Source organism: Vairimorpha necatrix, chromosome 4 (genome assembly GCF_036630325.1).
Source record: "Vairimorpha necatrix chromosome 4, complete sequence".
NCBI classification, from domain to species: domain Eukaryota; kingdom Fungi; phylum Microsporidia; family Nosematidae; genus Vairimorpha; species Vairimorpha necatrix.
The window spans coordinates 195570-211904 of record NC_088819.1 but is presented as its reverse complement, the minus strand read 5'-3'; the positions used below and the strand labels follow the sequence as shown (position 1 = coordinate 211904).

The 16335-nt window shown below is 27.5% G+C and overlaps 6 protein-coding genes across 6 annotated transcripts; 5 read left to right on the top strand and 1 right to left on the bottom strand.

Annotated features, from left to right (window-relative positions):
• Positions 1-6666: 6666 nt before the first annotated feature.
• VNE69_04027 (transcription factor SKN7) lies at positions 6667-7530 on the top strand (the record flags this gene model as incomplete). The annotated part of the gene is made up of 1 exon (XM_065473271.1): positions 6667-7530. One exon carries the CDS (start codon positions 6667-6669, stop codon positions 7528-7530), a length of 864 nt encoding a protein of 287 aa, XP_065329343.1.
• Positions 7531-7819: 289 nt separating this feature from the next.
• On the bottom strand, positions 7820-8137 carry VNE69_04026 (uncharacterized protein; the record flags this gene model as incomplete). The annotated part of the gene is made up of 1 exon (XM_065473270.1): positions 7820-8137. One exon carries the CDS (start codon positions 8135-8137, stop codon positions 7820-7822), a length of 318 nt encoding a protein of 105 aa, XP_065329342.1.
• A 212-nt stretch (positions 8138-8349) lies between these two features.
• Positions 8350-8811, top strand: VNE69_04025 (N-alpha-acetlytransferase; the record flags this gene model as incomplete). The annotated part of the gene is made up of 1 exon (XM_065473269.1): positions 8350-8811. One exon carries the CDS (start codon positions 8350-8352, stop codon positions 8809-8811), a length of 462 nt encoding a protein of 153 aa, XP_065329341.1.
• Positions 8812-8865: 54 nt separating this feature from the next.
• On the top strand, positions 8866-9321 carry VNE69_04024 (putative SP-containing protein; the record flags this gene model as incomplete). The annotated part of the gene is made up of 1 exon (XM_065473268.1): positions 8866-9321. One exon carries the CDS (start codon positions 8866-8868, stop codon positions 9319-9321), a length of 456 nt encoding a protein of 151 aa, XP_065329340.1.
• A 616-nt stretch (positions 9322-9937) lies between these two features.
• Positions 9938-11926, top strand: VNE69_04023 (threonine-tRNA ligase (TARS1); the record flags this gene model as incomplete). Its single annotated transcript, XM_065473267.1, has 1 exon — positions 9938-11926. The coding sequence occupies one exon, from the start codon at positions 9938-9940 to the stop codon at positions 11924-11926; it is 1989 nt and encodes a 662-aa protein (XP_065329339.1).
• Positions 11927-12719: 793 nt separating this feature from the next.
• Positions 12720-13445, top strand: VNE69_04022 (uncharacterized protein; the record flags this gene model as incomplete). The annotated part of the gene is made up of 1 exon (XM_065473266.1): positions 12720-13445. The coding sequence occupies one exon, from the start codon at positions 12720-12722 to the stop codon at positions 13443-13445; it is 726 nt and encodes a 241-aa protein (XP_065329338.1).
• Between the last annotated feature and the right edge of the window lie 2890 nt (positions 13446-16335).

Here is a 16335-nt window from a genome sequence, read left to right as displayed (position 1 = left end):
TTTACATATTTGAGTACAGTGAAATTGAACCGCCAGCTCGACCCGGAAAGGCGATACTACCAAACACCCGCTGTAATCGCAACGGAAGGGGTCGACTGTATGCAACTATGCATAGATTTTAAAGAGTTTAATGGAACAAAGTACAACAAGGCCAAATCTGGATTAACTGCGCGTTGGGTTTATCTAAGTAGCACGAAAATAAACCAACAGCTCGACCTGGAAAACAGATACTATCAGATACCCTTGAGAAAGGAATTAAGTGGGTATGAAGGAAATAAAGAAATCCCTATACGACCATTTAAAAGCGTGGCGAGCGAGGAAGATACGGTCGCTCGAAGCGCTCACGCATCAATCGTGCCAAAAAATGATGTTGTTTTTAGGCCGAAATTTACAGGAAAATTACTGTGGAATATCATCCCCTATGGATTAGATAACTCGAGAAAAAGGTTAAAAAGAATAACGTACAATATCCTCAAGAAGCCACGTAAAAAGTTCCTAATGTCTTACCATACATTATATAGAAATGAAAGATTGGATAAAATTTATATAGGACCCTACATAGTCACAAAAAACAAACTAAAAGGAGCCTATGAAGTAAGGAGTCTTGAAGATGGAATAGAACACTCTATAAACCGAAATGATTTTGTAGTATATAAGAAAGACGACGATATATTGGAGAATATAACATCTTCCCTGGAAGTGAAGCCTTGTTCTAAGGAGGGGAGAGTGTTACCGGCTGTGTTGCACACACCAATAATCAGACTAAAACTGAAAGATGAAACAAATCATAATGATCTGAAACATGATTGTTTCAGATCCGAAACTAAAACTATTTAAGAAATCTTAAATAGAATAAACATGCCAAATAAATATAGTTCTTCTTCTAATAAAAAGCCTTCTTCAATAACCAGCTCTCCTTCTGGTAACACCTATAATTATCAAAATATGTCTCATTGGAATCAGGTATTCCAATTTAGACAATATTAATAGAAGAAATTCGCAAAACCTCTTTTTTTAATAAATTTATTGCATGTATAAAATGGGGAGATTGAACCAACAATAAATGTCTAACAAATACAAGAATTGATAGTATTTTTAAGAAACATTTCTGTTATTGAGCTTTATTAAATTATACAAAAAACGATCATCAATAAAAAAAACAAAAATCAGTAGTAAACGAGAAAATTTAAATACAATATCAACATAAAATTACAGTAAAATGTTTGCTTCATATTATAAATGAAGATTATCAATGAAGCAGCTTTCTTATTCGTATGTCTCTATTTCCCTCTTCATATGCATCTCTTTGTGAGTGGAGATGATTAGACCCACCGTCTCTCGTCGTTCTTCATCACTTCCGAGATCTCACAATTTTTTATGAGTCTTTATCAATACAAGAGATTGAATATACGCCTCAACGGTTTAGGCATATCAAGCCTTCTTCGGTAGTTTAATAGTATTTGGTAACCACGCCTTCTCATGTTTATACAACGAAGTATTATTACATTTGAAGCCATACATTAGTGACATTTCATTGGCAAAGATTTCAACTTTCTGAGATTCTCTGTTTCCACCTGCTTAAGGTTATCAATTGAAGGGACACCGATTTCAATTATAGGTATTTCGTTTTTTATGTCTATAACTTCATGATCTCGTCTGTTGTGTTCGATCTTTATATCTTTCTTAATGACAAATATAGAATAAAATTGTTTTTTATAAATATTTATCGAATAGTATTTTATAGAATCAGTCACATTTGAATGGACCATCAATGATGAAAAATTATATATATTTTTTAGATTCTTAACTATATATTATAATTAATTTTATACATTATGTCAAACGTTTTATAAGAATTTCCATCTTCTCTTTCGATAATGTTTTATAATACTTTTTGTAGCCAATCAAATCTGTCCATTTGTAAGAATATGATTGGTAAGTATATGAACGGCTACACACATTACATAAAGCTTTTTTCCCTAATGTTTATATTCGCATATATAATTTTGCAATATGTATAAGGGGTTGATGACAATTTTTTTCTATTAAAATTTTAGTAAAAACAACTCAATTTTAAATGCAGACTAAAAATCTACTAATCTTATGTAAAAAAATTTATTTATCTCCTTGGTCTGCATTTATTACGATAACAACAGTAATAAAAATATATTACTTTCATATATACGCTTTTGAAACTATTTTATAGTTTGCAAACTAATTAACAATGTTTTTATTCTTAAATATAAGACTTCATCATTTTAGAATTTTTAAATAGAAAAGGTTGAGCTTAATATTTATAATATTAAAATTAAAACTTTGTCAAAATCATATTGATGCCTAAAAGTTAAACATCAATATTATATTCAAAATTTATATTTTCTTGTTAATATTTCTATAGTTTTTATTTTGTAATCAATACAATTATTTAACATATACACATGACAACTAATTGTAAAAATTTAATCATGCGATCAAAGTAAACGTCAGTTTTTAATTTTAAATTTTATTGTGTGTCTCTTCTTTTCTTAAGATATACATATAGTATTTTAATACATTTAAATGAAAATATTTATAATTAAGTTATTTTAATACTTAAACTTGAATTATTTTAGTAAAGTGTTATAAAACTCTCATATAATTTTTTCTTTGATTGCACAAATTTTTTAGAAACATAAATGTTATATTTATTTTTTTATTAATATATTCCGAGGCGATGACTACAACCAATGAGGTTAGTTTATGCCCGTAAGATTATCATAAACAAGAAAACATAAAAGACAAAATTAAATTTGAAGGCATAATGATGATTACTATCTTACTATGGTTGTAATAAAAAAATCAAAATAACGATACATCAGATCATACAAAAAAGACGATAAACTTCATATGTATATAATATTAACAAAGAAAAAAAATGCAAACAAAGGGACGGCAAATATCAACAAATTGCAAAAGATAATAAATCATTGAAAAAAAAAATTATTGATCAGATTAATATTTGGAATCAAGAACACTTAAACAAAAATAAAAACAAATTTTGTATAAAAAATTATAAAAAACAATTTTTAAAATTTAAACGATGCTAAATATGAAATATAAAATATGTGTAAGTTGATTTTTATATAAATATATGATCACTTTAATGCAATTAAGACGGCAAAGAAAGATATTGTTTTTGATGAACACTTGGAGAAGTATAAGGATGGAATCTATTTTTTTATTATAATCTTTGATTTTTATTAAAAGTAATAGTACTGGACATTATTATTATTATAAAGTAATAGCTACAAAATAATAAGATTCTATAGTACTTGGCCAGTTAGAATGATTAAATTGGTAGAATAATTTCAGGTAGTCATGAAATTTAAGACACTTAAAACATTTTAGAGTATCGGTATCGCTGTAATTTCAGTTAAAACAATAATAATAAAATACCAGGGGGATTTATTGAAATTAATAAGAACATTGACTATTTATTTGCTAATCTAAAAAGAGTAAGATTAAAATTGTCTAATTATTGTCGCGCGATGGCGCGCAACCGGAAGAATTTTAACAAAATCGGTATACAGCATATAGTGTAATCAATTTAACTTCTATTTTGGGGGTTAAATGTATTATAAACAAATTTTATACAAAAAGACCTTATCTATATAGAAACACTCTACTAGCGCCACGCCCACTTACATTATGAACATATAAAACATTAAAATAGATTTTTGGATACAAAGTAGGGATTTGTCAAATTGGCCACGTTTTTTAACTTATATGAGTGCAAAAGATCATAACAGAGAGCTGATGTCTGATTATTCTATAACCTACTAAGTTACATTTATATGTTATAATATTATTTTTACAAAGTTATAAGTATAATAAATTTCAGCTTTTTCTTATATTTTACTCAGTTAGCTCACTTTCCCGTTTGTTTTTTTTAAATTAGCTTCTGAAATTCTTAGAATTTAATTAAAAGCCAATTTTCAAGAATTTTCATAAACAATATAAAAGAAAGGTAAGGACTTTATATATATAAACTAAAAACAATTTTTTGCTTAAACGTAACAGCTTTAACCTCGAGTATTTATTATCTTTCTAAATAAATTGAAAAAACAAGAAATGTATACATGAAGTGATGTTCATATACAAAGTTTTAGATAATGAAATGAATAATTTTGAGTTCACAAAACTTCATTTTAGTTTATGTAAGCGTCTTATAATCTTTTTAAGATTACGTATACGATACTCAGTAATTAAAAGTATACAAAGATTCCAATTAAGAAAGAATATTTTGCAAGTAAGTTGTTATTTGCTATTTTTGCACTTTTTTCTATAGAGGATCGCACAACATGTATATTATAAAAATTGATTTATATAAGAAAAACTGCATTAGTCTTATCGTTTTTACAGAAACATTCCTTGTTCAAAACAAACTATTACTTATAAATAAAAACACTAAATGCCGTTTTTAATATGCAAAGTATATTAATAAAGATTATAAAAATCAAAATTTATGATATAACACAAAGTATAACCTATCCGAAGACATATTTTTTTAATTTTTAAACTAAATTCATTGATCCTTTTTTTCATTACCGTCGTATTTTAGCCTTACTCGGTTATTTAATATAATTTCTATTATTTTCCTTGGCTCACTATAAAAAAACTTAATTTTAGTTTTTTGTCTTAATTTCAGTGTCATAATTTTTTTTTACGACTACTAAATCCCCAATAGAAAAATCAACTGAGAATTATATACACATTTCTGTCGATTACAGCTAGGCAATTTTTATTACTCACTAAATTTCATGCCGGAATCGTGTTTGATTTTGTTTCATTCTCATCAGTAAAATCATCATTATCCCTCAGACAAAAATTGTATCCGAGGCTTCCGTGCCGATAAATTGAAAGAGACTTTTTTGTAGCAGTGTGTACAGCAGTGTTATAATCATAAACAACTTTAAATGAATGATAGATAGTTCTTATTGATATAATATTTTCCGTAAAATGTTTTTTTCAGGTAACGTATAGACGTTGATTAACCCTCTCAACTTGTTCTGACTCAGGAGATGACAAGGGCTGCCATAAATGAGCAAAATTCGACTAATGTTTCATTTTAAACTCTTTGCCGCTGTCACATTGAAGTATAGCAAGAATATTTTACGTTTGAAATTTGTATTCTAATCTTGATCCGACTTCCACGGCGAATTATGTTTTCAAAGCAGAGATAAAAGAATATGTAAAAAATAAATCTATTTCTGTCAGTATCCAACTAAAACCATCATTTTAACGACTATAAGCCCTCATTGCAATAAGATCAATAATAAATCTTTCAAAAGGTCTCTTAGCGATAATGTGCTAAAACTAATCTTTTTAGGCGTTGTGCTTGCATGCTTATATTGCATTCTTTGCAATCCTCACTTACAAAACACCTAGATATACTAAAGTAATTTTCTTTACACTTATCGTAGAGGTGGTTCGCGCCAAAACGATGCTTCTAATGACATCCTGGGACTTTTATTTTATAGATTGGACTATGGTACTCACAAATACTCGTTTGTGTTAGCCTATACATTTTTCAAGAAAAGAATGTTGTCTACCTGATTAAAACTTTGGTATTCCTTTTTTAGCTGTTATTTAGAATTTTTGTCAATTTCCAGGCTTTTCTATTTCATTTAAGTGTATTCACAAGCGGACAATGTTAAAATTAGTCCTTTACTTCTTTCAATGGGTTAAAAAAGTAAATCTGGCTTTAAATTTTAGCACTAAATTATAAATAAATACAAAAATTGTTCATAATCTAACTTGGTAAGTGGTTGTTATGGGACTTCGTTTTTTCGAAAGTCACTGGTTCGAATCCCGACGAGTCAAAAATTTATTTAGGGATCGATAAATTAAATCTAAGTAATTGAATAAAATCATAAATAGTTAATTTAAATAAATATACAATTATTTGTATAAATACAAATACCGAAATTAAATGTTAAAAATTGTAGTTAGGATCTAAAAATAGAAAAAAATTCGATCGCGCACGAACAGGGTCACTCGTTAATCATTTGGCATTTATTTTCCATACATGCTTAAAATTAAAGAAAAATTATAACAAATAATAATTTCCATATATAATTATACTTTTCTGCTTCTTTTCTAAAAGGTTCTACACATGTCAAATAGATGTGTCATCGTTTTGATGCATTTGACATGTCGTTTCTTTTTATTTTGCACTAAGTAGACCAAGTTTTTATCCTAGCACCACTTATTCTTTAAATTTTCAAAATAAAAATAATTTTGTTTTAATTGGCAATATTTTTATGATTTATGACGGGGCATTTGATATATTTGACGCATATCGACCAAGTTACTAGCTTAAATGCCAAGTATAACTCGAATTCATTTTTAAATTTTTTCAAATATATTAAAACACAAAAATGAAATAAATTTTCCGTCAAATATTGTCATTAAACTAAATAATTTTTTGATCAAATCACGTTACTAGTATTATATCATCGAGTCATACAAAATAATATTTATATAAATTTTGTCATTTTTCACTCAAATTAATTATTCATTTTTTTCTAGTTTGACATATCTCATGAGTTTGTTTGTTAACCAACAAATTCTCCTACATAAATAAAAAATATTTTTTTTTCCTGCATGAATCCCAATCTTTTCAAAATGCAACCCAAAGAAACCAAAGAATTTGTGAAAAAATTATATGACATTTTAGAAGATGTCAATAACAAAGACTTTATAGTCTGGAATATGACTGGTCATTCATTTATAATTGTCAATCCCCAAGGGTTTGCTGATGTTATTTTACAGTCTTTTTTTAGACATAAAAATTTGTCTTCTTTTATTAGACAACTTAACAAGTATGATTTCCATAAGATAAAAAGTAGTAAATTTTTAATTTCTCAATATGGAAAACAAGTACTTGAATTTGAGCATATGTATTTCCAAAGAGGAAAAAGGAATCAATTGTATAAAATTAAAAGAAAGAGTTCATCTCATGAAGCAGCCAGTAAAGATTTTGAGTTGTTGCCTGGTATTGAGTCATATAAGCTTTTTCAGGGTCATATTATTGAAAATATTAAAGATTTATCAGAGAAGTTTAGTTTATTAGTTGATAATATTAATGAGATTAAGAATAAGTTATTTAAAGAAGAGAAAGTTTTTTATATGTCAGTTATTGTTTTTGATGAGGATACAAGTATGTCAATACATATTTATAATTTGTTAAAGAATAAGAAGATTAATATTATGATTATTGAGAATAAGAATAATTTGTTTAGTGTTTTAAAGAGTATTAAGTTTGATTTTATAGTTTTAGGGGGGAATAGTATTTTACTTAAAGAAGTTATGAGATTTATAAGGAGATTTGATTTTATGACACCCGTAATTTATCTTGGATATGATAATTTAGATTTTGATGTTTATTCTATAGGAGTGACAGATTTTATTAAGAAGCCTTTTACTCTCGCCGAGTTTTATCATGTGGTGGCCAAGTACATGAGCCACAAGAATGAGCCCCACAAGTAGAAATATTATAAAGAGATGATTACACTAAGAGATTATAAAATATATAATAAATAATATAGATAGATCATACATAATAAATTTGATAGATAGATCATATAAGATATAACTCAATATACGACAAAATTTGATAAGATATCATATTTGACATATTAAATATGTATAACAAAAGTTATAATTTGACTGTATTATAAAAATTAGATTTAGAAATTATAGAATAAAATATATATAAATTAGATCTAATCTAAATTGTTGGTGTATATAAAAATGCTTTATTTTTTATTTTTTATTTCTACTTTCTTGCTCCGCAGTTCGGGCAGTTCTGCGATCTAAAAGACGTGGCCACTGAACATTGCCTGCATTTGTTCCCTGTTATGACGCCTATAGGCTCATGACAATTCGAGCAAGCCACAAATGGCTCTGTTTTGTTACATTTACAGCAACATGGGATTATACAAACACAGAATCTATCGTATGCTTTCCTATATTCTCCTTCTGCTATAGTCCCGCATCTCGGACATAATATTTTCTCTGGTGCGTCTGGAAATCCTTCTGGTTTTCCTATTCTTTTTGATTCACTTCTTGCTCCACATAGAATGCAACATACCATTTTATAAAGAGAAATGATATTTTTATATGTAAATTTATATGAAACAAGTATCTTATTGGTACATTATTATGAACTAAATATTAGTAAAAAAATGCACAAATAAAAAAAAAAATTTTAATAGTAAAATAATATTGTATATATAACTAGATAATATTAGTACAATATATCTTATTAATATATTGGTACTATATAACATTTTGAATGATTTACCCATGTTTATTAAGTTCAGAAAGATGATCTTGTCTGATATTAATAATGTTATAAATCTTATAAATAGGAATCTTGAGGAGAATCTCGTCCCATTAATATTCCTTAATGATCTATTTGATACTTCCGGAAGATTTCATTATGTCTGTCTCCACAATAATAAAGTAATAGGCAATATTTCTTGTACTATACAAGATACTAGAGAACATGACACCGTTTTACAGTGTCATGTTCTCTGTGTAGACTTCCCATACAGGACAAATGGTATTGGTACAAGATTAATGGAGATAGTCAAGGAAGAAGCCACCTCCTTAAATATAAGGAGTATAAGTCTATATGTAAGATCAAGTAACTTACAAGCTAAAGAATTTTATATTAAACAAGGATTTGAGATTATAAAAGAGGTGTCATATTATGAAAATGGAGCACTAGCTTTACTAATGAAATATACAAATTTAAACATATAAAAAAGGAGCTATCTCCTTTTTTATATGTTTAAATTTATATTCTGGTTTCTTACAATGATCTTTACTTGTTTCATATGGAAAATAGTATCAGAGTCATTTGAAGCAAAAGATCTCTTAAATGATTTCATAATAATACACGAAGTCAATTTACAAGCACTAAAAGACTATAAAGAAAAGATAAGAGAACATTATAAAGAAGACACTAGATTTAGGAAGGTAGAAGAAAAGATAAAAGAATATTTGGAATTTAATGATAAAAATTTTCAAGTATTGACGATAACTTCAGAAATGATAACAAACTTAGAACTAAAGACGAAGATAGAGGAGATAATAAACGAAATAAAGAAAGCGGCAAATCAACAGACTGATACATCGAAATGTCATCAGTCTGTTTCGATGAATAAAAAAGAATCTAAAAGTTTACACACAAAAATAAAAGGTCTACATGACAATTTAATAAGGACATTAGAATCTGAGATAGACTGTATAAACTCCTTTGGTCCCATATAAATAAAGAATAAATGATGTCATTTATATATAACATATAAGAAAATTATTAGTAATGTATTATTTACACAAGCATCCTACGATAAATATACTTTTTGTTTTTATCTTTCAAGTTTCGGATTAAATGCAGACCGAAGAGAGAAACTTCTTTCTCGTGGGCATGACTTCCAAAAAAAAAAACAAGTATAAAATGAAAAAAACACTCTGATTATATTCTTGTCTATTGGTCAATTAGACATGATTATTTATTATAACTAATTTGCAAAAAAAAAGTGTAGTAAGTCGATACTGGTTGATGATAAATCATACTTTTGAGTACAATAAAACCTTATGTTTTTTATGCAAATCTCATAAGTGTTCAATCTTCTGCTTTCTTTCAAATTTGTTTGTTAATTAATATAAATCATTTTTTGACATTTAATAAAATTGTAAGTATTAGTTCTAAAAAGAAACAATATAAAAGCGCACTACATCATAGGAAAATATGTTCATATTTTAATAGAGTGAATGTTTCTAAAGATCAATCTAATATAATTCATTATAAAATTGATATTTTTTTTATTTTTGTTACGTGTTTCGTAATTATTTAAATTCTTTTTTTTCTTGGCCCCTTAATAAAATGTCTGAACCGTGTGAAATGTCTAAATCAAATTTAAATTTGTCTCAATCAAATCTACAAAGCTTGAATTCTGGAATATCAGATATTATTAAAATATCTTATAATAATAAAATATACGAAATTAAGTCAAATTTCTCTGCTTATGATTTCCTTAATAAATTCACTGATCTCTCTGATATTCTCATGTGTAAAATAAATGGAGATTTCTCTGATCTCTCTACTATCTTACAGAATGATAACAAGTTGTCATTCTGCACATTCGAAGAATGTAAAGACATCTTCTGGCACAGTTCTGCCCATGTCCTCGGCATGGCTCTAGTAAACTTATTTCCTAATTGTAAGCTCATAAAGGGTCCCCCCTTAGAAAATGGCTTTTTTTATGACATAGACATAGAAAAAACAATATCTCAAGAAGATTATAAAAATATAGAAAATGAAATGTATAAAATAATCAAAAAAGATTATAAATTTCAGAAAATTTATTATAAAAAATCAGATCTACTAGAAATGTATAAAAATAATCCATACAAATTACATTTTGTAAATACAAAAGTTTCAGAAGGCTCAACTGTTTATAAAAATGGGGATTTTTTTGATCTTTGTAAAGGTCCACACATTTTTAGTACTGGGAAAATTAAAGCTGTAAAAATATTGAAAAATTCTTCAGTTCATCATAACGAAAATCAAGTACAAAGAATTTACGGAATAACATTTCCAAATAAAGAATTATTGAAAAATTTTATAAAATTAAATGAAGAAGCAAAAAATAAAGATCATAGGAAAATAGGTAAAGAATTAGATTTATTTTTTTTTCATGAATATAGTCCTGGGTCTTGTTTTTTCTTACCAAATGGTACTTTTATTTATAATAAATTAGTGGATTTAATGAAATCAGAATATAAAAAAAGAGGTTTCAAAGAAGTTATAAGTCCAAATATTTTTAGTATTGATTTGTGGAAAGAATCAGGACATTATGAAAATTATAAAGATAATATTTTCATTTTAGAAAATGAAAATATGGCTATGAAACCTATGAATTGCCCTGGACATTGTTTAATGTTCAAGAATTTTGATCATTCTTTTAGAGATTTGCCTATTAGATACGCCGATTTTGGTGTTTTACATAGGAATGAACTAAGTGGGGCACTAACAGGCTTAACAAGAGTCAGGAGGTTTCAACAAGATGATGCTCATATTTTTTGTACTAAAGAACAAGTCAAAAATGAAATTATTGGGTGTTTAGATTTCTTGAAATTCATTTACGAAATATTCAATTTCAAGTTTTCTTTGTTTTTGAGCACCAGACCCGAGAAATTTATAGGCGAAATTGAAGAATGGAATCAAGCCGAGAAATCTCTAGAAGAAGCAATAAAAGCATGTAATTTCGATTATCAAATTAATGAAGGAGATGGGGCATTTTATGGCCCGAAAATTGATATAATTTTACAAGATGCCTTAGGTAGAAAAATACAATGTGGGACAATACAATTAGATTTCCAATTACCACAAAGATTTAAACTGAAATACAGAAGTGACGAAGGAAATCAAAAGACTCCTGTTATAATTCATAGAGCCATTTTGGGTTCAGTAGAAAGATTTATAGCCATACTCTTAGAGAGTTATGGGAAGAATTTGCCTTTTTGGATTAACCCGAGACAAGTCGGGATTGTCTCTTTGGCGGATGAAAAATATACGGAGAAAGTAAGGGAAAAATTTAAAGATTTTAAATGTGAAATATTAAGAGATAATAATACACTAAATAAAAATCTGAGAATATTGATAAAGAAAGGATACAGTTTTGTATGCGTGATAGGAAAAAAAGAAGCAGAAAATGAAAGTATAAATGTGAGGATTAATAATAAACAGAAGGAATATAAGCTTGAGAAATTTATAGAAAATTTAAGTCAACTTAATTTGAGAGAAATAAATGAGGAAGAATTTAATGAAGAGCAAATATGTGAGGAAGTAAATGAGAAATTAAACATTTAATTGAAAATTATTTTATTTTATGCATAATTTTATTTAATATTTTGTTTAAGCATAATCTTATTCAAAAGGGAATGAAGTTGGAAAAGCGAAGTTGGAAAACATTAATAATTCCACAGAAATTAACGTCTGTGAAGATCTGAATCCCATGAGCGATATCGGGGAAAGCTGTGCTATGAATATCTAATCTTAATGATAAATTAACTCAATAAATCTTTTATAATGAATAGTTTAAATTATGTATAATTTTATACAGAAAGTTGAACAGGAAAAACTTAGAAAGTACGATATCTTAGCAAATGAATTGGGCCTAATGTACAAATATATTAAATAATACCATACGTCATGACATAAGAAAAATACCACAGCAATTATGTTAATGCCATCGGCCTAGTACTGAAGGTATCCTCAAATGAGAATTATAAAGAAGACATTAGAGAGCATCTCCTTTGAACCCAGTGGGATTCGCCGAGGAAGGATCTAAACCAAGAACTTAGTAGAGGCAATTGATTTGTGGTGTGGCCAGATGCGCGCGGCAGTGAGGTAAAATTAAAGACTAGACCAATAAAAGCTCTAGTAAATAAAATATTAAAATTTTTTGTTTAATTTTTAAGCATATGTTGATTTATAATCTTTTAAATCAAAAATTAATCGCTTTAATGTTTTTTACAAATTTTATACAGTCTTTTTAAATATATTATTTGTCAATTTTAATTTTTTTAACAAATGCAAACTTCAATGTTTTTAAAAATCAATTCATTCGTCGCTAATAATTTTTTGCCCCCTTATTTTTTTTATGAAGTTGGTTGATTATTCTACAAATCATAGTATTGAGACTCTACAGAATAATCTCAAATCTCTTCTCATAGTCTTAACTCCCCATAAATCACAATCTTCTAATATTCCTTACATTTTAGAAGTCTATAAGAAGTCTAACACTGGGTACATAAAAATAACCCCAAAAGACTTTATAAAGTCCCAATTAAATGATCATAAAACAAGTCATTTAGTAGTAGAGGATTATGATCTTATGGCTACATTCGGCTATAAAGACCATTTATCTAATATTAAAAATTTGGGCTTTAACTTTATATATCTAAAAAATAATACAATAAAATGTACTAATATATTAAATTTTAATAAATATATAATCAAGTGTGCTAATAATGACTACTTCTACTATTTATATCTAATGTATCTTAAATATAAAGATATAGTAATATTATGTAAAAATTATAAGAAGATGGTCTTATTCTGTGAGATACTAAATATAGAATGTATGGTAGACGAAGAATATAAGGAAGAATATAGCGACAAGATGTGTGTAGTAGTAGAAGAATATAAAGAAGTAGGAAATAAAGTAATATATATAGGAGTAGAGAGCGAAGGGAAAGAAATGGAAATAGAAGAGAAGCCTAGGGTAAAGTACAGGATTCAAGACTTAGTAAGAAGTCTAAGTAGAGATGTAGTAAATGGGAGGAGACAAATAAATACGGCGAGATTTAAAGACATACTAAAATAAAAAAAAAATTTACTAATATAAGATTATTAAAAAAAAATGGCACATTAAAATTATAAAAAGTAGTAAAAAAATTTCATTATGACTAAAGCCACTAAAAACAATTTTTTAAAAAAAAAATAAGTCGTTTAATTCAACTGTGTAAAAATAATTTAGACAGACTAGAAGGTTTAGATAAATGATCTAGCGCAATATTAGTAAAATTAAAACAAAAAAAATTTATGATTATAGATGTCTAGCAGACAGAGATATCGACATTGAACTTAAGGTACGAGAAACAAAAGTCACGTTAAAAAAAAAATTAAAAAAAGAAAATTATATGTGCAAAAATAAGAAAAATGATGAAAGGCTGATCTTTATAACGCATGTCTAGTACATAAAAATAAATAAATAACCTCATAGAATTTAATTGTCTAAATTGTTTTTGGTCATTATAAATTTAAATATTTTAAAATATTTCAGAAAATCTTGTATATAGACAATAAAAAACACTAAATTTTGTCTATAAAAAAATATTAAAGATTTGCGTTGTAAAAACGAACAAATTGTGATTTACGTGAATTATTGATTTGAAAAAAAGAGGTTGTAATAAAACGAAAACGTGTAAATGTTAAAAAATGCACATTTATGTCTAATAAAAAAAATTCTTCAAAAGGCAAACATAACTCAAAATAATTGTTTAAAGTGCACATGAGCTTTTCAATGTTGTTTCCCCGTCGCTATAATACCTCATATTTCATTATAAAAACCAGATTCCAATAATATTTATTAATCTTCAGACTTTGGTAGTGAGTTTTCAATTCTCGTTTCATTCAAATCTAAAAAGGTATTATTTAAGTTACGTTATATGTTCCATTCTTCCCCTTTATATCTTATTTAAGATAGGTTTTTATATAAATGCATTCATAGTTTTTTTTCGATTTAGAGTAAATTAACAAAACGAAAATGATATTTGATTTGTTCAAATACATACTTTTTTAATATATACAACAATTCTAAATTTTTTTGTTCTTTTCTCATTAATTTTAGTTTTTTTTCATAAAAAAATTAAAAAAACATTTATTAACTGTCAAGCGCCCAGGGCGCACGTGCGCCCGGCCCGCACAAAAACGAAGTTTTTGCCGGGTTCGAGCGCAGTGAGAACAATTTTTTTTTCCGAAGGAAAATTAAGGAATAAAAAATAATAGATTTGTTTTACTTTAAAAAGATAATTAAATTGTTTAGATTTACAGAAGTTTTTCTTTGCATGGGAATATTTTTGATATTGGAATCTTTTTAAACTCAAGATAATATGTTGGGTTCGGGAATCCTTATAAGTAAAAGTACTGACAAAATATATAAACTAATTTTTTATTTTTTTAATCAAATTTAAATCTACTATAACTTCATTTCCTTCTAAATTTAACTTTACTCGATTGTTAGATAAAATTTCTATTACTATAGACTCTTTATGATAGAAAGATTCAAGTTTTTTTTTCTTAGTTTTTTTATTATTATCAAAATCTTTTTTCAATAAAACAGTATCACCTACTTCAAAATCATAAATAGAATTGTGTACCGCGCGTCTATCCATTCGTGCAAAGTATTTTTTTTGGTAACTCGAAAATACACAGTCTTCTTTAGATTTTTCTTCCTTTTTAACACAATCGATTTCATTATCAACAGACACAGGACATATTTCTCTATCTAACTCTAAAGACACTTTATTCTCAGGTTCTAAATTTTTACGAACTACTGTGTTGTAACCAGCTCTGTTAAACATTTTCTCAAATGGAGTAAAAGAAGTCGCAGAATGAACTGCTTGATTATAAACACTAGTAACCTTTTTTAGACAATCAATCCACCTTTCACTTCGTTCTGATGTTTCTTCGTCCATTAATTTTTTTGATAATAACCTTGTGATTGTTTGGTTAAACCGTTCCACCTGACCCTGTGTCTGTGGATGTCTAGGTCTCCCGTTTATTAGAAGGATTTTATATTTTGATGCAAGATCATACATCAATTTGTTCCTAAACTCCTTACCATTATCACTTTGAATGATCCCAGGTACACCATAATGTTCAAATAAATCCTCCAAACACTCTATAACACACTCAGCTGTCTTACCTTTTAATGGATATGTTCTGGCAAATTTTGAATATACATCCAAAATAGATAATATCCAGCAATACCCATCGTTAAACTCCTTGTATGATCTCATATCAATAAGATCTATCATTAGGCGTTCCCATGGAAATTCTGCTGTAATATGTTTCATTTTTTCCTTTGTCTTCAAAGGCTGACATTGAGCGCAAATTTTACATTCACGTACAACATCACGTATCAATTCCCTTGGGATTGAAAAAAAAAACATTTACTTTTTAGGTATAGGGCATTCTGACCTAAATGCCCATCTACGTGAAGTTTTTGCATTTCTAACTTCATCGCACAAATATCCGTTTGTGCAAAAACCTTTAAATGTAGATTGTCGATACCTCTTAAGTAAAGATGATTATCTACAATTGTAAAGTGTTCAGCCTTTTTCCTTAATCTCGCCAAAGAAAACCTCGAAATATATTTTACGACTTTGTTTTCTACAATAATATCTAGAATATTTTTATATTCTTCCGAGTTTTTCACAGGTAAGACCATTTGAGGGATGTTATGAAATATTTTTTAAAATGGTGTTGTTTTTAACTTATTTATATTTTTAAGGTTTTTTTATAACTGAGTTTAGCTCAGCGGTCAGAAATTCTGAAACGAACTGGTCAAATTTTAAGAGGAAGGGTTCGATCCCCGCGCGAGCCATTTTTCATAAGCACCCTTAAAAAAATGAAAAATGGCTCAAAAAGCGGGAATTGGGCCGTGTGCGGGCTGGGCGCACGTGCGCCCCGCGCGCGCGACATTTTATTTA